The sequence below is a fragment of the Nomia melanderi genome, chromosome 1 (assembly GCF_051020985.1).
Source record: "Nomia melanderi isolate GNS246 chromosome 1, iyNomMela1, whole genome shotgun sequence".
NCBI classification, from domain to species: domain Eukaryota; kingdom Metazoa; phylum Arthropoda; class Insecta; order Hymenoptera; family Halictidae; genus Nomia; species Nomia melanderi.
In genome coordinates, this window is record NC_134999.1 from 15,402,997 (window position 1) to 15,428,939 (window position 25,943).

General features: G+C 35.9%; 2 protein-coding genes and 1 long non-coding RNA gene across 5 annotated transcripts in view; 2 read left to right on the plus strand and 1 right to left on the minus strand.

Annotated features, from left to right (window-relative positions):
• The window catches only part of pns (DENN domain containing pinstripe), a 40,775-nt gene extending 18,844 nt beyond the window's left edge, over positions 1-21,931 (minus strand). For all 3 annotated transcript variants that reach the window (XM_031986012.2, XM_031986009.2, XM_031986013.2), the window contains exon 1: positions 21,613-21,931. In XM_031986012.2, coding sequence (XP_031841872.1) covers positions 21,613-21,730 — 118 coding nt within the window. In that variant the 5' untranslated portion in view covers positions 21,731-21,931. The remainder of the gene's footprint in view (positions 1-21,612) is intronic.
• LOC143174521 (uncharacterized) lies at positions 251-1,247 on the plus strand. The gene is made up of 3 exons (XR_012998604.1): positions 251-367; positions 482-796; positions 883-1,247. It is a non-coding gene; the product is annotated as an uncharacterized LOC143174521 (long non-coding RNA).
• An 899-nt stretch (positions 21,932-22,830) lies between the features above and the next one.
• LOC116431087 (NAD(P)H oxidoreductase RTN4IP1, mitochondrial) lies at positions 22,831-25,897 on the plus strand. Its single transcript, XM_031986023.2, has 9 exons — positions 22,831-22,972; positions 23,179-23,326; positions 23,678-23,909; positions 24,000-24,145; positions 24,250-24,399; positions 24,499-24,788; positions 24,861-25,046; positions 25,139-25,316; positions 25,378-25,897. Exons 2-9 carry the CDS (start codon positions 23,279-23,281, stop codon positions 25,579-25,581), a joined length of 1,434 nt encoding a protein of 477 aa, XP_031841883.1. The 5' UTR covers positions 22,831-22,972; positions 23,179-23,278; the 3' UTR covers positions 25,582-25,897.
• Positions 25,898-25,943: the final 46 nt, after the last annotated feature.

Here is a 25,943-nt window from a genome sequence, read left to right on the forward strand (position 1 = left end):
GTCCTGGGAACGAGTCTCGGCCAGGCAGTTCCGGGACCAGGGTTTTTAACGTCCTCGCTTCTCACGTAGACGGCGTGGAATTTGCGGAAGAGGTTGGCTCGGATTTTGAAACGTGTTAACGGTTTTCTGGTCCAATGCGAAGGCCACCGGTATTTATAGTTCAACTTGCGAGTTTCTTTTTATAGAAACGATCCGACGCTGAAGAGCATGAGTCGAAACGTAAACGGTCGCAGCTTATTTGGCTTTCTAACGGCTGTGGGTGTTTGTACGAGGGCGTCAGTGAAATTGGTTGTTACTGGCGTTACTGAGAGAACTATTTCTTAATTGGAGGGTGGATATTAATGAAAGGAACTGCGCGACGAGATTTGTGAGCTTGTAATTTGAAATAATATCTATAAGATTCGTTTCTTTTCCTTATGTGAAATGTAGGATTGCGATGCCGCTAATATGCGACGTGTTAATTACTTCATTCCATTTTCAGTTTCACGGTGGTTTCATACTGATTACTTACAGAGTAATGTAAATTTACGTGCTAGTATTATGAATCTATTAACGAAGGCATGAGAGAATTATAAGATTTCTATCTTATAGAATACTGTGAATTTATGTGTCAATATTATGAATCTGTTAACGAAGATATGAGAGGATTATAAGATACAATATAAATGATAATCTATTGGAGATGAATGATTATTTTTGGCTCGATTTGTTCGATCATTTAATTCCTCGATGAGCGACGGCCGCATTCCGTACTAACGAGGAAGCACACGGAATCGTTAGAATTAATCGGGATAAAGTTCGTCTTCGTTTGTACAGTATTGCGACGAACGTTTCGCGCCGATGAAAAACGAGTTTCAGGACTAATTGGAACCATTTCGGTAGCTCTCGGCGATTGCCAAATTGCACGGCCCATTGGATTATCGTCGTTACTTCGTTCACGGAATTTCCAAGCGGAGATTAGCCCGTAGAACGTTTGATAGCGGCAATTAAAGTCACCGAGTGGACTTAATCTTCCGCTGATTCCTTGGATCGAATGCCGCGAGCATGGCCGGCCGATTGCCTCCACTGAAATTGCAATCTCGAGTCGTTGATCCGCGATTTCAGATGACTCACGAAATCGAAGATAAGGGAGTATTGAATTTATTGATAAACGTAATTAAATCGGATCCGGTATACAGTCATTTGTGAATAATCCACTTTAATTCGCTTACGAGAACATACTATTCAATTAAAATTATATTCGAGGTTTACCGGGGTTTATTAAAAAAGAACAATACTAATTAATATGAAAAATGATAGTATCGTTACACGATTAAAACAACTTCGAGTATTTCTAAGGAATTTATTTTAGTTTGGAGAATAACGTGGTTGCTGCTCAATTAAAATTATTACATTGTGCAACATTATTCGATATACATCAATTATTCAATAAGATTAATCAAGATCGATATAAAGAAATAATGTTTATGTATTATACCGAATAATGTTCGTAAAACTCAATGTGCGTCAAAGTGGCGCGTTCGGTGAACCTAGTGTTAACACATTAAATGCCATGGGGGTCACCGGTGACCAACTAAATCGAATTACTATAGTTCATTCAATTAAACGACGATTATTTGAAAACACTTCCATACTATAAATAATGCTACTCGATACGGCGACACAATAATTCAATTCAATCAAATGATTTAAACCTTTGCGGTCGATTGCCGCCGTAATGGCGACCTCGAGCTTCGATATCTAAAATCGAAAGCTGGCAAGGAATAATTTAATTATTCAACTAACGACAGACCGACACGTGGTTTCTCACAATATATCCTAACGAGAAACTAAAGCAAAACAAAGAAGAATTACATGTTTATCGGGAAAAATAAATCATCCATCGTTACACTAAAACTACTGATGTCCTTTTGCAATTATTAAAAAGATAGGAAATGTTTCTCTGAGAAATTACTGAAGAAATCGATTTAGCACTACACAAACTGAATGGTAAATCAATTTTGATTGTCCCAACAGATGCACTCTTTGAGTTGCTATAGAGAAATATGAAAAACTCAATTTAACTGCTCGACAGTTTTAGCGTTAACGTGTTAAAATAAACATTGCAACGTTAACTAGATTCATTTTTCTCTTGGTCAAGCGGTACCTGCACGAAAATTCCAACAATTGTAACTAACCGGCACCTTGAAGTTTACCTTCATCCTAAGGTGGACAGCCTAAGAGGATTATCGAAGCTGCTGAAGAGGTGTTACATTATTACGGTATCGCTTAGATGGTGGCTCATAAAGTCTCGAGCAGAGAAAGCACACGTGCCGCGAGCTTTCTATGCAGACGGTGCATTATGCGCGTCTGTCGTCACCGAGCTTAAGTGACCGGAGAAAATTGTATAGCGATTTCTTCGTTAAACGATGGGTGCTACCGCTGTCTTCAAACGGCCATGAAATCTAACACTTAAATATGCATTGTTCGTTACGTAATACCCTGTTGCCTCACGCGATATCATTTGTACCGAAGATTATAACAAATGGTGTAGAAACGTATATATTAGATCGTCCCATAATTTTATACTTCTCGCGTGACGTTTTGTAATCACAGAGCGACAGAACTCGGATGACTAAACCTCTACGCTTCAGTTTGGCCAGTAGAACGTATTCGAGGCAGGTTTTGAAGTTATTAGAATTTTATATTTTATATTTCATCAAATATTATTTGATATGGTAGACAATTAAACGACACGAACTTATAGGACCACTCAATATAAATGAAAATGTTCAAGGAATGATTCAGAGGAATGCATACTCCTCGTTTCACGATTTTGGCTACCCAAAAACTCGAAAGGGTAGTCTGGATTTAGATAGCTGTTCACTTGCTGAAGTGACTAATGACTAAGTGACTGAGGAATTGATTGAATGTTAGGATATCGACATTTGAGAATATTTACTGCGTTGCCCCTTGCCCTATGATTTTGCAACGAGCAACGTTAGAATTATTTTATTTTAGTAATTTATTATACGTAGAGTGCTTAGTATTTGTTGTAACACTATATAATATTTATTATAAATAGAATGGAATTCAGCAGAGGAATATAAATAATAAATTGAGCTCTTAAGTTATTCGAATAATTGAATTGTTTGCAATCTTGTATTCTAGAGATGAAACTTTGATATCGCTAATATAACGACATCCGTCCTCAAAGGGTTAAATGTTTGTGATAAGAAATTAGCCTTTGATTTGAATTTGAAGGAACAGAATAACATTTACGTTCGCTAATTGCTGCCTGAAGTCATTGTCGGTCGTGATATTGTAAGGTGAGGGGTTAATAGAATCGTTCTTTCTTCTTTTACAGAATGTTTTATGAAGAACCGTCAACGGAATACCGAAAAATCTGTCGTGCACAGGATAGATAAGAGAGGATAAAGGACGGTAGCAGAGGATTACCGAGAAGGGTAACGAAAAACGAGCATTAAATGTTCGAGATAGGCTGGCATAGTACGGAAAGTATTGATTCGGGAGCATGTTGCACGCGTGAGACACTGTATAACGAGTATTTTTCACGAAGGGCCACTGACTGTCTGGACACAAGAGGTCTGTTTGGATCGGCTGTGAGTCACGCGGTCTTCGCGGCGGGGTAATCATAGCGACGCGAAAACTGCAACACAAGAAGTTCGGCAACGCGAAAATTCTGATCGCGGTTTTATCGTTTCTCGAATTTATTCGAATTGATTAGCATCTTTCGATTTAATCAGAATTTTTCAAATTGATTAGAATTTTTTAATTGATTAGAATTTTAAGAGCGATTAGAATTTTTCAAATTGATCAGAATTTTCAAATTGATTAGAATTTTTCAAAGTGATTGGAATTTTTCAAATTGATTAGGATTCTTCAAATTAATTTGCTTCCGCAAATCGTTTTGCTAAATCAATAATAATAATTGTAATTCGTGTGATACAATGAAAACAATACATTTCATGATCCGCAGTGATGTGTCTATTAAACACAGTTGGTTAATTATACTACGAAATCGTATACCATTAATCTTTAACACGCTGAGTGGTTAAGGATTATTACAGTTTTTATCACTGTATGTACTGACCGATAATTTGCTAGAATTTCTATTACCAACTACTGAACATTCCAGAAAACCTGTTTGCAAAGTCTGCGAAATGAAATTACTTTCGTAATTAAAGGAAATGTAAGTTCATCAGTGCGTGGAAGATAGCCAGCTGTCGTTAAATTAATCAAGAGCTCACGTAGTATGCATTAGTTTTGTGTAAATCAATTTTAATTGTAACTTCTGTAACCATTGAATTGACTAATCAATTGATGTCCTTATAATATTTAAAATTTACATTCTGTATGTAAATTTCTACAACCATGTCAGTATAAAACTCTGTAGGTTAGAAAGAATTTTCGTAAACTTCTGAAAGAAGAGAAACTATATAAATATTCTTACACTTTGAAAATAAATAAAACTTACGCTTCACGCTATACTTTCCCTTTCATCGTTCCCAACTATTCCTACTAAAAAAATAAAGAAAACTAGAAAAGCCATCAACATACATAATCAATTACAAATTCGACAAATTCATCGATTAACCATTAACAATTATTAATAATATTAACCCTTTTCACTCTAAACGTATTCTACCAAAAATACCCAACACACTTTCTAATGAAATGTAGTCAACATTTCCTCAAACTAACTTAACGAGAAATCGTACATAAATTAAGGAAAGAGGCTATTTTATTTTAATATTTCACAAATTAATGCATCATACGAAACTTAACATTAAATGTACTTCATAATTTTGCTGTACCAAATCAAGAGGCGACTGGTGTGCGAAGGGTTAATAATGTTAATGGTAATTAATCATTGGAATTCTTTCTCTTTACAAAGGAAGCTTACTTAACGCAGCCGACGTAGGTTGCCATTTTTATGCTCCCTATTATTAAATTATGCACGAAACAAAATTGCGTTAATCGCCGTCAATGGCGCCTGCGAAATTGTCTAATTGTCGCGGAGGCATCCGACGCGTCGGGTTTCACCCCCTTCGACGAAATGCCTCGCTCGAAGGGGTTGCATTACCACGCGAGTGTAGTACGTTATTTTTAGACGCGAAAGCTTCGCAAGCACGAACCGATGATTCGATTCTCGTCGAGGGCTATTTCACAAGCGTCTCGATTTCAGGGTCGTCCCCCCTTCCACCCCCTCCCTTGTCCGACACCGAGTTTTGTGGATTCACCCCCCGCCTCCGGCATAATGATCGAATTAGGTCATTGAACAGCGATGAATCGAATTAATCTTCGGTCCCATTTAACCTTTCAGTGACGATTTTGACCGATACTGTGCCTATTTTCTCTATTATCCTCTTCTCCCTTATCTAATTACTATTATATAATTATATAATACTATATAACCATCAGAACTTTCGATTGTAAAATTGTATATTGTGATGTGAACCGTTTATTTTGGAAGTGGCTCAAGTCCACTTAAAAAAAGTTGAAAAAACTATTACAGAATAAAGATTATGCGGAATTGTAAGTATAATGGTTAACTTGATTTCTTTGAAAAATGGACTTAAGCCACTTTCAAAACAAACAGCTCATGTAATCTTTGTGACACGTTGATTCAGTTGTACTTTCTTAAATACATTTTATATGTCAAAGTGGTAACGTTTTTATATAAGTCACCGAAATGGCAGATCCAGGTCAACGAGTTTCTTTCTGTGACACTTTAGTGGCACTATTTCCTTTTGTGTTGTATAATTAGAATAATATGTGAAATTATTAAACGCGTGAAATGTTTGATGTCGCTATTTATATTATTGTGATAACAATCATTTTTCACAGGATGAGTATGTAATTATTATTTACATTTTTCATTATTGTTTTGTGTAACGTGAATACTGTAACATAATGTTTTTAAAAGAACTTTTATTTATTTGGAGAAAATATTCATATTTGTGTAATTCCATAATCGAGTATTCCAAACTCCAAACTATTGAGTGCCACTATGTATATATGATGATTTATTAATATTTCTTAATGCTATTTTATAAGACCACCCAAGGATATGCAATAATAATATATTTATGTCTGCCCCGTCATGACTCAGGGTCTATAACAAGTTACAAACACGACAATATTATACCAGGTGTTTTAAAAATAGAAACGCTGAAGCCAATTTACTATTCTGAATCGGTTAAAGTAGCAGTATCACTTCTCACTGCAGAAACATGTCGCAGACATAAAGAAACAGTAGTGCAGGTCGATAAAAAAAATACTTCGTTACATTAAAATTCCAATTTTTCCACCGATGTTCAAATTCCACCACGCTCACATACATAAATACATGTTTATTAACTCTCTGCATTCGACAATATTTTCCATTATAAATATTCATTATTTTCCGATGGAATATTAACCCCTTGCCATACAATGACGAATGAGACTCGCGATGAAGATTTCTAGACTAATTTAACAACAATCGATGTCATTCATTACCCACTGATTAAAGCAAACAACTATTATTCTATTATCATTGTATTATCTTCAAATAAAATTTCCACTTGAAGTAGAATCGACAATTTTGTTGCATTTCTTCCAAATTGTCGATAGTAAAATGGTACATGAGCTTAGTGGCGAAAGTAAATAGTACGCCAAGGGGTTAATAATATTATTCACAACTAACATAAATTATCGATCAGCACCATCTTATTTCTAAGTTTCACGTGGTGATACCTTGTACAAGTATTTACCATTGAATTTTAATGTTAATAATGTTGCTGCGTTGATACAAATGGCAACTGGGAGTCGTCTCTCGAGTGCAAATGATTATTATGCACGGCTCCTGTTTAATCGACCTGTATTCTCGTGTGATCGCAGTATACGTCGACAGAGTAAATATAGAAACATTTCGTATAGCACAGAGCTATCATTGCTGGTCATACGAGCGCCACACGATTTCGTTCTGTAACCACACTTCCGCCCTTTAAGCGGGTATTTAAGTGACGGGGACCCCCTTCGCGCACAAATGACCCCGTGCACGATGACGTCATCCACGTTCACAAGGAGTCATAAAGAAACATTTGGGAAAACGAGCACCAGTTTTCCCTCCCATCGATTCCAGACAAAATATTAGGCTCTTCAACCTTATTCTTTATAAAAAATTTCTCGTGAACGAATATTAACACTAGGTTTACGGAACCCGACAATTTGACGGATATTGAATTTTTTAAACATTATTTAGTAATAGTTTAAGTCGATCTTGATTTATGCAATTATGCGAATACGCATTGCAATACTTTGGTTTTGAAGCTACAATTTTTGCGATTTATATAAACGAACACGTAGTTCTCTAGGAACAATAGAATAAAGTATAGAACAAATGTCCGTAAATCTAGTGTTAACATTCTTCAATTGTTAACACTAAGATTACGGACATTTATCGTGCAATTTATTCTACCGGTTTTTAACCAATCATAAAACTCTGTGCACTCACATTACAAGAATTTTGATTTTGCTAACCCCTTGCCTTACAACGTGTGCAGATTTCGAATTCAAGTGAAATATTATTCTACTATTATCAATTATTACACTTTGCAAAGATTGATATAGAATATGCCTATAATTTTTTCCTTAATAAATCATTAATGACAAAGTAGTTATATCGATCGTGGCGAAGAAGTAAATCGTATGGCAACGGGTTAACAATCAAATGTGAACGTTGATTTTTAATCCTGTGTACTCGATAATTGTTTCGCTGAATATATTCTTCATTTTTCTAATGAAATATCAATGGTAGCTTTTATAACTAACATTAATATAAATAATATAGAAACCAAGGGATAGAATTATTCTATTTTAACGTTTCATGGATAATTATGTTAAACGAACTTTAATAACGTACATCAAACTTTGTGATTTTGCTGTATCGAACCAAACGGCGACTGTGAGTCGCCTCTCGAGTGCAAAGGGTTAATAGAAAATTTATGTAACCAATATGTGGGTAATATACGATTAAACTGTACAAATTTGTTTAGTAAAGTTTCGCAATTTTCGGTTGACACGGGAGATGTGAAAATGTGAATGCGATTTTTTTCACCCCTAAGATGAGGAGGCTCGGTAGGAGCATCCCTTAGCTATCACGCCTGGATTAGAATGTAACAGGGAACAGGAAGTAACGAAGTTTTCCAGCATATTTGTCGGATCACCCCGAACTAAGCTCACTCCATGTATAGGCCAATCTCCATCCGTTATTAAATTACATCGAAAATACTGTACGCTGAAACCTCAATTAACCAAGCGCCACGCTACCATCAGACTGTGAATTCAATAAACTCGTAGAATAATTGAATTTTGCTAGTAAAAATTCACTCTCCAATCCTGTTAGAACTATTACGTTAATGTCTCTAACCTGATAGAATATTATAGAACAAGGGTGAATTTATACATTTATTTACCATCCGACTTGTTATTTAAATTCCGAGCGAGACGATGTTTTCTTCGAAACGTTTAAACGAGGAGTAAAAGAAATAGACAATTCGAAATTTAAAAACAGAAAGATTTGATTTCTAAACGAACTTCAATTACTTCCTTACAAAACGATCAACAAGAATTCAAATTACAAATGAAAACAGACGAAGCAAAATAATTAACAAAATCATTAATAATTATCTCCTGTACACCGATTTTCATCGGAACCACCTTATACATGATTTATCGTGCGATGAGAAACCTGCTGAAAGAAAGCATTTCGAAAAGTGCAAACGTTGCGACAAATGAACCGCTTGAAAAGTTACCAAGGCTCGAGAATCCTCGTAATTTTTAGACGTAACACACTTTTGTTATCACGTTCTTATAGCTAACTCGATAAACGAATTCAACCGTGAATGACACGATGACCTTCAAGATGATCCCGATAAGACGGGCCATTTAAGAAAGGGAAGTTACGTCAGCGAAAATGTTTGTTTTCTTCAAGGATCCTCCTTGATATACAATAACGAGGCTCGTGCTCGTTACAAGAAGAATAGATCTATTCAAAGCCAAAAAGAGAATAGGAGAAAAAATATTGTTAAACCTCGAAAGTCGGCGGCATGGAAAATCAATGCTATCGAAATGTTCCATTGGCATCGTAGGCGAGGCTCGGTAAAGCGTAACGACCCGAAGAATTCGAGAGCAGACAAACAGCGATAAAAATGAGCGTGTTGCATGGACCGTGTCACGCGATCTAGTCTGTTCAATGGAAAAAGTGCGTGCGGAGGCGCGGGGAACCACCCTTTTCACGAATAAAGCTGTATTTACACGGCAACTCCGACGATACCGAAGAAAACGTTGATCGGAGTGTCGACGAAAGCTGCTCAACGTATTTGTTTGATGGGTTTATAGTGGAGCTGCGATAATCGCATGATTTCAGACGTTCAGTTCGTATAGTGGATCTAATAAACACCTCGGTAATTAATTCTTTTGTGCCCGTTATGAAGGTGAATGGAGTAAGGGAACGAGTGGCTGAAATAATAGTCTGGGACAATATAACTGGGACTCCTGAGTTCTCGAGGAAGAAGGCTTTTCTGCAATGTTGTTGGATTAATTAAGAATTCATATTATCATGGTGTTAATGATATTAACCGCTGTTGATTGTTAGTACTAGAAATTTGTAGACATTGTAACTTTTACAATATAGTCTTTAAAAATAACTTTCATAATATTATAATTTTCATAAATTATCATTTTCACGACATTATCATTTCAATTAAGCAAAAGCTAATTTATACAAAGGAAACCTTTTATTCCTAAGAATTCAGAATGAAAAACTAAATTATGGTGAGTCATTCAGGCAGTACGTATCGAAATTTACTTCGTCGAGCGTCGCTTTACTAGCTGCTTGAGCATAAAAATTTCTATAATAAGAGAACGAAACGCATTTCTATATACCTACGTTTCGCTCTCGTCGACGCTGTTATCGAGTATCGAAATCGCGACGTAAACGCAGCCTAATGAAAACGAAGGCTCGCTGGCCGAATAGAAAACGCTCGTCGAACGATCCGTGAAAAACGGACGATTTTTTTTTTTGAAAGCTCGCTAAACAGTTTCCATCGGAGATCCTTCGCGAAGAATTAAGGTGCATTGAGGCCTGTTGCATTTTAATTATGCGAGCACCGTATAATGCATTCGAAGATTTCTCACGTGCTGTTCCTTTTCCAAGATCAGGTTCCGCTCGGCCGACGTCCGACGCGTTCAACGGCTGCGAGAGACGAGCTTGTGACTCGCGAAGAAATTTATGGCAATTAGAATAACACTTGATAATCAATTTGCTCGGTGTGTTAAGCCTGACAGATTTTTATCTGGGAACTGAGCAGTGTACCTATGGGAACATTTACTTCTCACAATTACCTCTTATTAATTTTATTAATCACCTGATACTTCACTCTTATCGATGAATATTTTTAGAATTAAAGAGAATTTTTCGATAAAAACCTTGGAGAGATGAAAGAGGAATCATTGTTTTGAAGTGCTCTAAATGAAAGAAGTAATATATTTTCAATATTTTCGAACTTATCATTGTTAAGGACATAGTCGCCTAATGAAAATTTTTCAGAGAATTTTGAAGATAAAGCACATGAGAAATCATTGTTCTGAAATATTCTGAACGAAAGAAATATATTTACGATATTTATTAATTTATCATTGTTAAAAAGTTGTCATAAATTAATGAACATTCTTCAGTAACAATCTTGAAGATAAAAGGGATGAGAAATTATTATTCTGAAATATTCTGAACGAAAGAAATAATATATTTCCGGTATTGTTTATCTTATTATTGTCGAAATGAAAAAGAATGAGGAATATACATATTTTTATTACGAAACCGAAATGTTTTAGAATGATAAATGGCGGAAGCAAGAATCGCGTAATTATTGCGGGATTTCTGGTGCATCGATTCCGCGGAGATCGGCGCAAAAAACGCCGGGAAAAAGTCCAACGGGAGTATCATCGACGATAATATACATAATTCCGGCGTACTTTCTCTTCCATTTCTTATTTCTTTCGTTTCTAACGTTATCCTGTATGAAAATGGACGATACAATTAGCGTCGAGCGTGTAATTAAACTTTCCAACGGTAATAACTGCGCGGGGAAAAGGGAAGAAAATGTGTTCAGTTCGAGGCGACTCGGATCGAACGATTTCTTTCTTTATAATTAGAAAACGGGACGGAAATGCGGCTCATTATTGTCGATCCGAGAGGAGAAAAACTGTAACGCGCGTATCCCCGGACCGTGCAAAAGGAAAAGTGCAAAGTGTGTTAAACGCGGGACGAGAATGTCGGGGAAATATAATACCGGACAAATTTATGAGTAATTACAGAAATACAGCTTGCAACTGCTGAAAAGATATTAATCGCATTTGATTTGTGCTACACGCTTCACGCACTGATAAATTTTCTACGCGTACGTGCATAACTACGTTAAACGTTCCTTGATGTATTCGATCGATCGCTGTATGGACCACAGTCAACTTGTTGATGATTCAAGGCCTTTTCTGCTAAGTTGATAGCTCTGTATACAGATCATTTTATGTGCAGATTATTTTCAACGGGTTGATAATTCTATATACGGTTTATTTTCAACGGGTTGATAATTTAATGTATAAATCGTATTCAACATGTTGATAATTCAATATGCAAATTGTTTTCAACGTGTTGACAATTCAATCTATAAATCGTTTTCAACATGTTGATGATTCAATGTATAAGTCATGTTCAACATATTGATGATCGAACATAAGGACGACTAACTTATTTTAAACTGATTGCTTAAGTAGAGAAACGAGTAAGAAAATTTTAATGAACTTCATGTAATCATTCAAGTACTTCGACTAAATTTTAAGTCTTCCTCAACTCTGACCCAAGTTATTCATGTTGTAATATACGACGAAAGAAAGTATGGGCACAGTAACGGTAAACACCTCAATTTGCCGACTTTCAAAAATGTTGCAAAATCGTAATTGAATGAAATAACGCTCACGTGCATGGTATAATCGCGAGATAATTATCACACCCGGAAAAACGCTGTTTAACCTGGTTTAACGCAATTTATGAAACGAAGTGCTTCTTATGTTTATTAGAGAAAACCATCTTTTATCGTAACTCTCTTTTTCCTAATCACATTCTTCACACTAGAACTACCAAGCACTTATTAAGGTTGAACACAATTCTCATCAAGATCGCAACAATAGATTTTCTTCAATTTCTTCATATATTTTTCTATTTACTGTTTAGTTCCAACTATTTACTTCCAAAATCATTTCGAAAGTTAACACATCAATAATTTTATTATCTAAAACCCGCCATTTCGACGGTTAGTTCACAAAAACTAAAGCTTGCATAAAATCCGTCTATTCATCGGCGAATAATGAATATTTATAATCAGAAATACCGAGTGCCAGAGGTTAACACCTTGTCCTATGATGTCATTCGCAACAGTGCTCGATAGAACTACTTAATCGTGCATAATTTAGTAGAAAATGAACAGAATTTTCTTTAACGCTAAAACTACCGAGCGGTTCAATTAGCTTCTTAAAATTTCTCTATAGAAACTCCAAGAGTGCATCTCTTAAGACTTTAATTAGTTCACAATTCAATTTCAGTATTTCTGAACCAATTTCTTTAATAATTTCTCAGAGAAGCATCTGTTATCTCATTAATCATTACAAAAAGAAACCATCAGAAACGTTTCTTTCACAACAAGTAATATTTCATTTACATAGAAAATAACCCAAATAACATTCAGATTAGTCGAGTTTGAAAATTCTCATCACGAGTCCGACTCGGTGTTACCGAAGAGGTTAATCGAAGGTATCGAACCTTGAGACATAATTACTCGAGCCAATCGAAATCTGGAGTAACTTCTCGGTACTCCGAGCGAACCGGAACGTTTCCGAGTCGATTTCGGTGAACCAGCGCGCCGGAAACTGCGACTAGGTGACTTAATCGCGCGCGCAATTTCCGAAAATACGAAGGGAACGCCGCGCATACAATTATGAGAGCCCGGTTTCCCGGTTTGTTCTGTTCCGGGCCACAGTTCCCCGCGGCCAGACGCGTTTAATAGCCTAAGTTCGAGAGCACGACTCGATCGATCCGGTTGTCTAACTATACCGGCAGATATTGACGAATAGGCGAGCTCGAAATTGCGAAAGCTTTTGTGCGACGAGCCTACGGAACCACCCGGAAAACGCACGGAGTCGGAGAAGTTTGCGAGCGGACGCTTCCAAACAATTTTAATCGTCGAATCAAACATTCATTGTTTACACGAGTTGATCACCTTTTCTCGTGTACCAGTGACTCGGAAGAATAATGGTCTAATTACTGGATATTTTTGAGTTATATTCATGTAAGATAACATTTCAGACTTTTCTGGTTTTACTGGAATAAGAATATAGTAATTGATATTTGAATTCTCGACGTGGTTCTGGTAGTAAATGATTTGACCTAGATACTGTGACGAATGTATGAAATATGGATATGAAGAGGGAAATGTTCTTAGGTTGAATACTGATATTACGTTAAGGATATTAATTGGTATTTAGTATTGATATCAGTAATTGTGATATTGGAGAAGAACGTTTACAAATTGCGGTCGAAATGTGGTTTAATTGGTATTTCGAATGCAATTTTATTATAGGTCTGAACACATTGCGTATCGGTAACGAGAAATCTCGTTTTTCTATAAAGACACTTAGCTATGCAACTTCGCTAATTACCACAGCATTGAAAAAATATAAAATTTAATTCAAATTGATTACCTATTTAAAATATATTACATAACAATATGATATTTAAATTTTTCTATGTACAGTGATATAAGTTGACCTCAGTGAAAATTGCCATCCGCACAATTCAGTTTTCTGAAAATTAACCGGTACGTAATGTATTAAGATATCATTTGTTTCGAAGATTACGTCGGTATTATTGTTACACGATTGTTTGCGGGAACATATATAAATAAATGAATACGACACGTAATAGCTGTCTTCGAAAGATTCCAGGTGAATGCGATTACTATCAATCAGTTTCAGATAATACCAATTTGCTTGAAAAGACAATGTCTCGACGCGTGGAGCGAGCATTGTTTGAACCAGTATCTTATCGCGAGTAGGCTATCAATATTGGATAACCAAACAGAAGTGACATTCAATGCGCCGTTTTTATGGTTTTACGTCAATTGCAATAAGGCGCAGCAGTAAACATTCCCTCTGGGTTTAAGTACGCAGAGCGCTATACAAAATATTATGAATTCTGGAACCTGCGGAACTTTCGTTATACAGTTAAATTAGTATAACTCATTAGAAGTATTTCACTGGAAATATTCAACATTTCCTAATGAGATACAAACGATATTTTCCGAAACAAACTTGAGAAGTCGCGTTTAAATCGAGGAACGAAACTATTTTATTCGATATTTCACGCATTGTTGCATTATGCAAAATTTAATGTTAAATATCAAACTTTATAATTGTGTTGTATCAAAACGGTTAATACGTTGACTGCCACAAGAAACTTCAACGTTTTATGTATCACTTATTTCTTTGTAGCGAAGATAAAAAGAAAAAATTATCAATTATTTGGTACAACGATTCTTACATTACACTACTACCTAGTTATTTACCATATCGAACAGTTTCATTTAACGTTCGTTATCACTAAAACTACCGAGCAGTTAAATCGATTCTATCAAATTCCTCTATAAAAACTTCAAGAGTGCATCTATCGAGACTTCAATTGATTTCTAATTCATTTTGCATATTGCTAAATGAATTTCTTTCACACAGTAACCGTTTTTCCATAGAGTTATCCCTTTGTAGCAAAGAAAATTTAGAAACAATTAATTATTTAGCGTTACAATCCTTCCATTACACTTTTACCATCTTAGTTACGTTAGTAATCATTTTCATTGGACACCGGTTACCTTGCATATCACGATTGTAGTAATTCAGAATCATCATCATCATCATCAATGACTAACACGGCGCTTAACGTGTTCATTTCTCAAGGAAACATCTGTTTTCATAATTGCAAATCGAAGAAATCAGGATTCAAGAAATGAAGAATCATTCTGACCCATCTGGAAATTTTAGTGTTAACTCTATACGAACGAATGTCAACATTTCAACGAGATAAAATGTTCATATCTGTAAGTCTAAGTCCCAAACAAGTGATTTAGTTACTCGAACAGCAAGAGATCGGTATATAGTTTCCGTTCTAACTGCTTAAGCGATTGATGTATAATTTAGCTTCATCTGTTGAAGGTTCATTCAAAAGATTCTTCGTTCGCAAAGGGTTAACAAATTATAATTTTCAAGTAATTTAGAAGCTCCAATCGTCGGTGACCACCGTAACAATCAACGCGTTAGTAAAATATCGCAATTAGAAAGATTACCAGTGAAACAAACGCTGGCCGCGAACGCGTTAAACGAATTTCGTTTCGGCAAGCTTCTCCCGATTAATCTCGTCCCTGTTTCTCGATCTCCGGGGTGCACGGTTGCACGGTTGCACGGCCGCTGCATCTGTTGCAGCTGCACTCGGCGATGCAGTATCTTTAGAAATCCTCCCCGTTCCTTTGTCGGGGGCGCGCTTTATTCGGGGACGACCGTTTCCAGAAAAACCGGAGGAAACTGCGCGGGCGACAGCGGACGCGGATAATCCGCCAGCATTGTGCTCCTCCTTTTACCTTTCGCTGTCGCTTTTTGCAACCCCCGGTCCGGCGAGAATGGAATCTTTTCCTCGAAGTGAAATTATTTTCGACGAACGCCGGAAATTCTGGAGATCTCGGGAGGACGCGCATGCAAGCGAATTAACAGTATCAAATTCTGGACAAACTTCTTAGGGAGCTTATCATAGTGTTAATCAGTGAGATCGCCATTTTTTTTTTAACCTTTTCAAACGGGATTAACATTGCTTCGTACGAATGTCTGATTCTAACGGATTCAACGAATGATTCTTCTGGTTTGTAGATAGCGGTAGAACAAATATTAAGGACTGGTAAACATTAGTTTCTTTTGTTTAAGTTGGAATTGTAGTAATCGTGTCACTCGTGTTGATTGATGTATTATAATTGTCTCGGAGTTGTATTTATGTTTGCAATTGTTTTATTGAATTATATTACAAAAACTTGATTGATTATTTTGTGTTTTGGGGGATTTTAACACTAGAACTACCGAGGATTTAATACGACTAATATTTAATCCCTATAAAAATTCTAACAATAGATTATTTTCAGTTTCTTCAGATATTTCTTATAGTATTCAAGTCAAAGCTATTTATTTTCAAGACCATTTCAAATATTCAATGCTTTTAAGATATCAATAATTGTGAAACAAAACAATCGAAACCAGTCATTTTGACTGGTAGTTCTAGTGTTAATGATGTGTCCATTAATTCGATGCAGACTCGTTAAATTTTTCGGTAATACGAATATTCTGTTTTATATGAATCACAGGCTGCATGGTACGGTTAATTAAGAAATGTTGCGATCAGTATTGAGGTGCGTAAATTCACTTTCCAGTTTGTTCGTGGCTTCCCAACAGTATTCATTTTACGCGACACGGCTAAACACGACGAACAAACGAGGTCGAAGGTCACGATTCAACGAAAGCGGGAATTATCTCCTTCTTGTTGCCATTGTTCACAATTAGTCTTTGTTCGCTGCGCAGAATGTACCGGGTGCCCTGTGAGGATTGATACGATCAATCTACGACTCTCGAATAGTTCGCGTCGCGACTGGTCAAAGCAAAACTTGTTTGATTAAAATCCTAATTTAAAGTCAGAGTTGAATAAGCATATAGATATATTCGACTATATCTTTAATTTAAACTAAATATAATTATAAATTAATATTATTATTAGTAATCCAAATAAACATTTTTTAGAATAAAAAAGTAGAAAATTCAGAAAATTATTTTATAAAACCATCAACTATACGTCCATTTCTAATGACTACATGTTTCATTATCTCCGATTTTATTCAATAATACCATAATTAACACAAATTATTTTTAATCAAATATCTTTAGATATTACTGGAATCTTTGATTGTGTTATATTTTATCATATTTATTTTATATTGCGTTTCATATACTTTTGAATGCTATAAACGCGCCAAACCAGCAGTGGATCGCATTGCAATCGCAGATCTAGGTGTCAACGGTGTCAGTACTACTTCCAGTGGTCTTTCTCGTTGACCCTCGTGTCGGTTTTCTCCCGACGTTCCGATAATGGAGGCACTACAACGTTAACTGTCGCGTTTTCGAGAAGGAAGCGGTGCATCGTATGTCGCAGCCGCTTGGGCACGCCTCTGTGTATCGTTTGCAGCGGGTAAGCGTCCTCACTCTAGGATGTGCCCGTAGTAACTCAATCCTGAAAACTGGCGATCGCGGCCGATGAAAGTATACTGGTATTGAGTTACGACACACTTGTTTCGCTACGGATTCTACGGTTGTTGAGCGCAACACACGTGCTCGGGAAACTGCGTCAACCGCCACGAGCAAGAAACTATGTACTCAAGATCCTAGGATCCAATCGATATTTCGTAACTTTATTTCAAATTCCTTGCTCCCCTTCTATTCTGTAGAGTACGTACTCCTAATTACTGCTAGGTCAGTTGATAGGTAGGCTGAGGAATTCGGCTGATCGATCAGTTCTCATTTTTTCTGTCCCAATTATCTGCTGGCTGTATTTCCTACTTCCTAATTTAGTATTCATCGGTACGTGGTATATACTGCACATTCAATCGAAGTTCTGCGTATTCGTTAAAGGGTTAAATGTAAACTATAAAACTGTCAACTAGAAAAACACCTTTTGCCAAATCTAGTCATTTCCCAGCTGTACATTCTTGTGCTTCCAGAATCTCAAAAGTCAAATCACGGGAACTCTTCCCTTAGGACTATAAACAAATTTTTTTTGTGAATATTTGACTCGAATAGCTTTAACTTGTTGTCTCTGACAAGAAGAGATAACAAAATGGAACATATAATTATTAAATATAAGAATTAGGTATTATTGATGAGGTATATTTGGGCGGGGCTAACCGTCGTACGGAGGAGTTAACTGTACAAAGGGCGGAGTTATCTGTTTAGATGTGGAGTTAACCGCCCAGAAGGCGGGGTTATATGCTCAGGGGCGGAGTTAACCGTCCAGAGAGAGGGGCTTACCGAGCGGGGATAGGGCCAAGTGCCCAGCGGCGGGACCAGCCGAGTGACGAATAGGCTAACCGACCAGGGGGCGGTGCTAACGTCTCAAGGGCAAAGCTAGCCAAGCGAGGAATGGGCCAGAGGGCAGGAATAACTGCTCAAGGGCGGGGCCAACTGAGTATTGCACTTTTAAGCCTCTGGCCAACGACACTAACGTGACAGGCGAATATTACAGTTATGGTTGGCTCCCGCAGAGACTCACATATGCAGAATTCAATTTAGTAGTAGCAAAATTTTCTCGCGACTATCTCGAGAACTAAATCATGGCCTCAACAACATATTTAAACATCAACAAGAGCGGGCTAAGTACATCGACAACTTCACCGTAAGTTTAATTATTAAGCATAAATGTAAACAAGTAAATGCTGAAGATCAAAGTATTTGTGAAGAAAAAAAGAATTTTCGACGGAAAGAGATTTGACAAAATGTAAATGGCACATAACCGAAACCTAACGTGGCCGTAAAACGTTAATTCAAAACAAGTGTCGCGAAGCCCGCGGACGTTACATAAACAAACGGTAGGAGTTGTGAACGGCCGCCTAATGAAAGAAGTAACCGTCAGCGGGCACGTGCATCTTTCTGCTCCGCGGAATTTTCCCAGGAATAAGCGCAGCAGCAACGGTCTGTAAACCGATCCTTCCGTGGCGTTCTAGGAAAAATGGACCGTACCGGAGAAGAGCAGGCTTCTCGGGAAGATGCGGTAAGTAGTATACATCCTGTGCCCTCGTTGTTCCAGTCTTCTTCGGTAGGTTCACTAGGAGAAGCATCGCCAACCATCGCCCACCACAGAATCAAATATTCATAAAAATACTAATGCAGGTATCTTAATGCAATAATGTCCCCATTTGCAAACAGGAATCACGTTTTCAATAAACTCTAGTTCAGTGTTGTTCAGAGAAAAATTGCACCTCTGAATCAAAACCTAGTATGTAGATTCCATAGCAATGATCATCAGTATAAGAACATCACTTCAAATGTTTACTATATAAGCACTTGTTCTCCCGTTTCACTATGTATATTGAAAGTTATGGTATCTGTAAAAAATCAACACGTTGACTGCCAGCAAAAACAAGAGCGTTTTATGTATCACTTATTCTTTTCCTATGGAAAATAAAAAGGAAGAATTATTAACCCTTTGCACTCGGAAGTATTTTGTTAGAAATAACATTCTCTAACTAGACAAAGAGGATGGTTGTTTTTTAAATGAATTCAAAAAGAAATTACAAGTAAATTGAGAAACAAAGCCTTTTTATCCAAATATTTCACGCGCCAATGTATTATACATAATTCAACATTAAATATCAAATTTTCTAATTCTACTGAGTCAAATCAAATGGTGACTGGGAGTCACCTCTCGAGTGCAAAGGGTTAATTATTTGGTATCAATTCTTACGTTTCGCTATTATCTAGTTATTTCCGCTACTGAATATATTTATTTTAAAGCAGTTATCTTATAAGTTATCATTATTTTATTATTTATTTATTTATTATTTTATTATTAGTCAGTCAATTTGTTAATAGAACCTTTATAAAATTGTATAAAAATGTTTCTAATTACGATAATGCAAAAAATGTATTCAAATGAGTAACTGCTTCGTCGGCTGTATCAGATTGTTTATATAACCTAATAAAAACGTTCGCAAAAAATTTGTAATTTGCATCAGAGTTATCAACCATTAAAGAATTGAATGTATGCCACAGATTGAAAAATATATGGTACCAAGCACTGTTACAAATTCCCAATTTTCACTTTATGAATATACATATATAATATTCGCAGGATTGTTACGTGAACAGAAACCGAAAGTTATAATCGCGGAAAGAAACGCTGCCTGCAAGTTTATCGTTGCCAGATCTCAATAACTGTTGTGTCCACTGTGTTTGTACACACGACAGAAAATAACGCCATCGCCCGAATAAAAACACGAAAAAGTAAATACTAAGAACAATGCTGCGAACAATGTAGCTTCACCGGAAACGATTCCGCGACAATTCCGAATAAATCAATTTTTTTCCAACGAACAATTCGTCCCAAGGTCACGCAACACTTTCTCGCGTCTTCTCATATTATTGTTCAAAGGACAACTCAAATGACTCTGCGCGTCTTTATTCGTTACGAACAATAAATTACTTTATAAATTTTTGAAATATTTTTCTGTTCAATAATACGTTACGTATCGTGCCAGATAAGATAAAAAATTGTGTGACAAGGAAAATTCCTACTGTTACTACATCCGCGAAACAACGCTACGGTAAACATTAACTGATTCAATGTCTTTGATAATTTATAAATAAAATCAACTCAAATATTAACGCACAGTGAGTACGTAAAATAATTTGGTGAATGAATCATACATATTACGTTCAATAACGCTACAGTAAACATTAACTGACTCCACGTCTTTGATAATTTATAAATAAAACGAACTCAAATATTAATACACAATGAGTATGTAAAATAATTTGACGAATGAATCACAATGATACATATTACATTCAACGGTACCTACGCGCTTATTCAATATGCGTTTTGTTGTGAACACTGCGACGATGGTACTTGGTGCAAGGGGATTAAAAATAAGCGAATGAAAATATCGATTTACCTGACATTAAAAAAATTAAAAAAAATAAAAACATACAATTAAAAATACGCAAAACGTCCACCAGATAATCAGAGCTTTCAGTTCTCAGCTGAATTTTCCCGGATGCACAATGAAAACATGCGGTCGCATTATCAGTAATTCACGTCTGAAAACGTCTCGGGAATCGAATTTCCAGCCGCGGACGCATCGACGTAAGGAGCCTGCTATTTTATGAACGTGGACGCGCAGATGTCCGATATTCAATATTATTATCCCGCGTATCGGGAAGAAGCTAACGATAACGCGCGCAGATGAAACTGTCAGCCAGTCCCGTCAACGAAAGTGGATTTTCTTTGCGAGCAGCACTGGCATCGATTGACAAATTCACGTGTTCATCACGTGCAAATGAAACGAAATGGAAATTCGACAATACAGGAGAATTCTCAGCGTAACGCTGACGATAGAACGAGCCTTTAAAAAATCATCCCCCTCGTCCGCCTAAATGACTTCAAACTCATGGTGCCCAATATAAACACCAATCGCGTTAAACGTCACATGGGACAATTTATTATATTTTTATTATTCGCTATTTGTCAGCTAGGTGTATCCCGAAACACCCAGTAGCAGCGCTGACTCTTTGTCAGCTAGTAAAAAAAAAGAGAGAATTGTACAACGCTCGTGACATAGATTGAACTTGGAAGGGTGAACCTCCACGGCCCTGGCTCTCCTTTCGCCAGAGAAAATTCGTCCCTGGTATATACGCGGGAGAAGATAGATGAGGACTCACCGAAATATTTGTCTGGCTCCAGGCCCGAATCTTTGTCCAGCCCGCATATGACAAAATAATCCGCGAACCTCTGTGGATGTTGCTCAGGTCCGCGCATTATTCCCAGGCTCCCGTTCATCTTTTCCGAGAGTGGATCGAACCCGGCTCGCCTGCACGGTACACGGAACACCCTCACGAAAACGATTTCCACATCGTGAACCTCCACGAAACTGTCATTTCACGCGAGAGCGAAACAACAGCTGATGTTGACGCGCACCGAACCCAACGCACGACTCTGCGGAGTGCGGGCCTCTCGCCGCGAATAATTGATCTTTACTTCGTACGGCGAAGTTGGCCTAAGTCGATGCGCGCGTACGGCGCCGGCCAGTGGCGCGCAAATTCAAACGTTGCAGCCGTTTTCCTGGTATCTGTTAATCTTTTGGGATCGTATGTGTACTCTCGGTCACCGAGACTCTTTTATCGTTCCAGTTATATAGAACGTAATTATTATTTAATTTGTAGTAGTAAATTGATTGTTTTCTTAAACTGAAGTTCCAAGCTGTTACCTTTTCGATCATTGTAGAACAGGAATAATGATATCGATTCAGTCTCATGATGAACATTTTAAAGTGAATTCGGCGGATCTAAATGTTGTTTACCCTTTTCTGAGTTGCAGAAATCATGAGACAAGAGGTTAGTATGTATGTGCTGTTTTTTATGAACAGTATATTTCGTGTACATTTGCTCCTTTGGTACAGTATATGTTAAGTAATCATTCTGTTGTTGGCAATGAGTATTGAAACAAATTACAACAGAAGTGCTACTCACACTGGATACCTATATTACATTTAGTCTTATATCAGTGATAGATTTTTTACTAGTAGTACTTCAACAATATTAAACTGCTTCAAAGACAAACAGTTCTTTATCTAAAAAAATGTACTTACAAGAAAGGATTACTAAAAATTCCTTTGTTAATTGGTTGAAGAAAATCTTTCGCACAATTGCATCGTATTATGTAGTTTAAAGTAAACATAATTTTGTTGTTTATAATTACATTGGACACTAAGTTTTCATTGTTAAATTTCAGGCAGCAGGAGGATTGTAACTAAAAGAATTTTATTTCGTCACAACCTTTAGCTGTGTCGATGCTACAGATTGCCAACAGCCTGAAGTGTCATAAGATATCCGATCTATACTGTAACAAGTTGTTTGTGGTGACGCATACACCAAGCCCTCTGGTACTGAATCTATGAATTGTTACCATTTCTAGACCACGTGACGATAATTGCACAACCGTCGTTACATCATGTGAAACGCTCAAATAAATTGCGCCAAATACACGGTGCGAACTAACCTGTTTCAATCGTCGTGAAACAATGTTAAGTATTAGGAACCTCGTAGAATATCTAATGGTCACGAGGGGACAATGATTATAGATGCACTAGATAACGTGACAAATTTCCAATAGCGATTTTCAATTGTTACCAAAGTTGTCATACTTAAAAACAGACTCTTGATATCTATTTCGAGTCATATGCAATGTGTTAATCGTTTATTTATATCACTACTGTGCTACATTTCCAGCTGACCGGCCACTATGCATAACACTTACATTGTTGGAAGTACAGGAATTTAAAATGTTACATTAAATTCTAATGATCAATGAAAACGCTGTTTATAAAAGATGGACGAGATCTGGTTCCATTTAACAAATCAATTCGAGACACTTCAGGTAATTGTACATTTTGAAAAGTCATTTTTACATATATTATTATTTATGTAATTGACAGTTCTCATATAATTTAATAATCTTAATATTCTATCAATGCGAGAAAATAATTGATATATTCTATTTTATGATGTAAGAATTAATAATTTATTTGATAGAATGTTCAAGTAACTTCATTTTTTTGTAATATTTTTTTTTATTACTTCAAAAGTGGCTAAAGGAAAACATATAGTGTTGAAAATCATTACTAGTTCCATACTAAAGTGGATATACATCAAATATTTGAATTTACTTTGTATACAAATTTTGTTTCCTTTCATTATTCTTAACATTATGTCGTATTTTTTGTGGAAGATTCAAACGCACGTAGTTATACAGCAAGGACAACAATGGATCACAAATTGGTTAATACAAGCACGTGAATTTTTTTATGAATTAAGCAATGATCATAATGTACAAAATGTAAAGGACATGATACAATCTATACTTAGTTGGTTTGAGAAAGCATGGGAACAACTACAGTTTCAGTATTATAACACACACTTTAATATGAAATCATTGTATAGAAATTTATGTAACAATGAAGGTACAATAGCAATTAAAAAACTTACAATAATATTTTCAAAGCTACAACCCTATTAATTGACAGTAATAAACCCTAATTTATTTTCTTCAGTGTCAAAAAGAGAGCTAGCATTTTGTCTAGCAGGTTTAATTACGGGTATTTTAATTGGTTATTATGTTGGAATTAATTGGGGACATATTACACATCACATGCATCACATAAAAGCAGTGATTTGTCACCACTACATTGGTATTGAGGTATTCTGTGGGATCACATCATTTAAAAATATGCTTATATCGAACTAATTACTTGCCTTATCTTTAAATTATTTATATCTTAATAGTTGATATTTGTTCCATAGGGTGTGTCTATGATAGATGATGTAGAAATGCCTATGATTCAACAACCTAATGAATTATTGATACAAGTTAAAGCAACTTCTATTAACATTGTTGACACAAAAATTTGTTATGGATATTCTAAAATGTATCGGAGACTACTTAATTCTGGGGTATGATATTTTGATTACTTTAACATCTATATCATTAGAGTGTATTAATATTTTTTCATTGATAATACATTAAAAATATATCAACGTGTTTATTCTCAGAGACACAAAGAACTGCCAGTAACATTAGGAAGAGATTGTACAGGAATAGTGGTAGGTATTGGACAAAGCGTTATTAATTTTGATATTGGAGATGAAATATTCTTAGCTATTCCCTCATGGGCTCCTGGTACAATGGCAGAATACATAGTTGTCCCAGAAAGTCAGGTAGTTAAGCGACCAAAATTTTTTACTTTCGAAGCATCTGCCAGTCTTCCATACAGCGGATGCTTGGCATGGGATGCCTTGGTTAATAGATCTACGATTCCAGAAGGCAATGCAAAAGGGAAACGGTATGCATGAGTTTAGTTATATATGGCTTATTTTTCATATGAAAATATCGAACTTAAACTACTGTTACACAGAGTACTTATACATGGCGGAAATACTCCAGTCGGTTGTATTTTAACACAACTAGTTAAACTATGGGGAGGATATGTATGCATTATGTGTAGATCGAATGCTATTCCTGTCTCAAAAGCTTTAGGAGCAGATGATATTATAGAATTAAATGGGTCAAATCTTGAAAAAGAATTGCAATTGTATGACAAGTATGTGTGGCTCTAAGATAGTCCTGTGAAAGAAAGGATATTTATATCAAACCTAACTACATTTTTAATACAAAAATACTATTTTATCTTAGATATGATGCTATTTTCCATACTGGTGTTGAACCAATCGATGAACGTCTATTAAAACAACGATTAGTGCCTTATGGTTCCTATGTATCTACACTCCCTGAACAATTGACTTCTGATTCACTAGGCTTTATATTTGGAAGCATATTTGCTGGATGTGTACGAATAAAGTTACTAATACAGGTATAAAAAAATTTTTATTTGGAACTTGAATATGATTTTGTATTATTTCATTATGTTGCAGTATATATTTGGATCGAATATATACCAATGGAAAGATGGTTCAAAGATAAATTCAACATATTTACAAGCATTGTCTGATTTAGTAGACGCTAATCAGTTGCAATTGGTTGTCGACAGGGTATATGGACCTCATAATATTGAACAAGCATTAAATCATGTATTAGATCCTAACGCTATTGGTAGTACTATAATAACATTTCAGTGACAATAACATACTTTTAGTACACAAAAGTTTGTATATACCAATACATTATATACATGATAATGTCTTGTCAAAACATATTGTAAATACTGTCAGTAGCTTCAAAGCACTGCCAGATACTATTCAATATAAAAATAAATTCTACACATATTACAGAAATATAGTTGATATATGTGGGTGCTAAAATCAAGACTGAACAATCTATTCTAATAGAAACATGAATGCACAGTTTCTATCATTTCAAATTATCAGCTTATATATTCAAATAAAATCAAATGTATATTTAAAAAATATTAGTTACTCAAGTAAACAGGAAAATACTAGATCTTTTATGTATACACATATAAAATAAAAGATGTTATTAA

Coding starts and splice junctions, on each gene's coding strand:
- LOC116431087 (XM_031986023.2), top strand. CDS start 23,279: ATGGACGAGATCTGGTTCCATTTAACAAATCAATTCGAGACACTTCAG. Junction 24,146..24,249: donor ACCACTACATTGGTATTGAG/GTATTCTGTGGG, acceptor TTTGTTCCATAG/GGTGTGTCTATGATAGATGA. Junction 25,317..25,377: donor GAATAAAGTTACTAATACAG/GTATAAAAAAAT, acceptor ATTATGTTGCAG/TATATATTTGGATCGAATAT.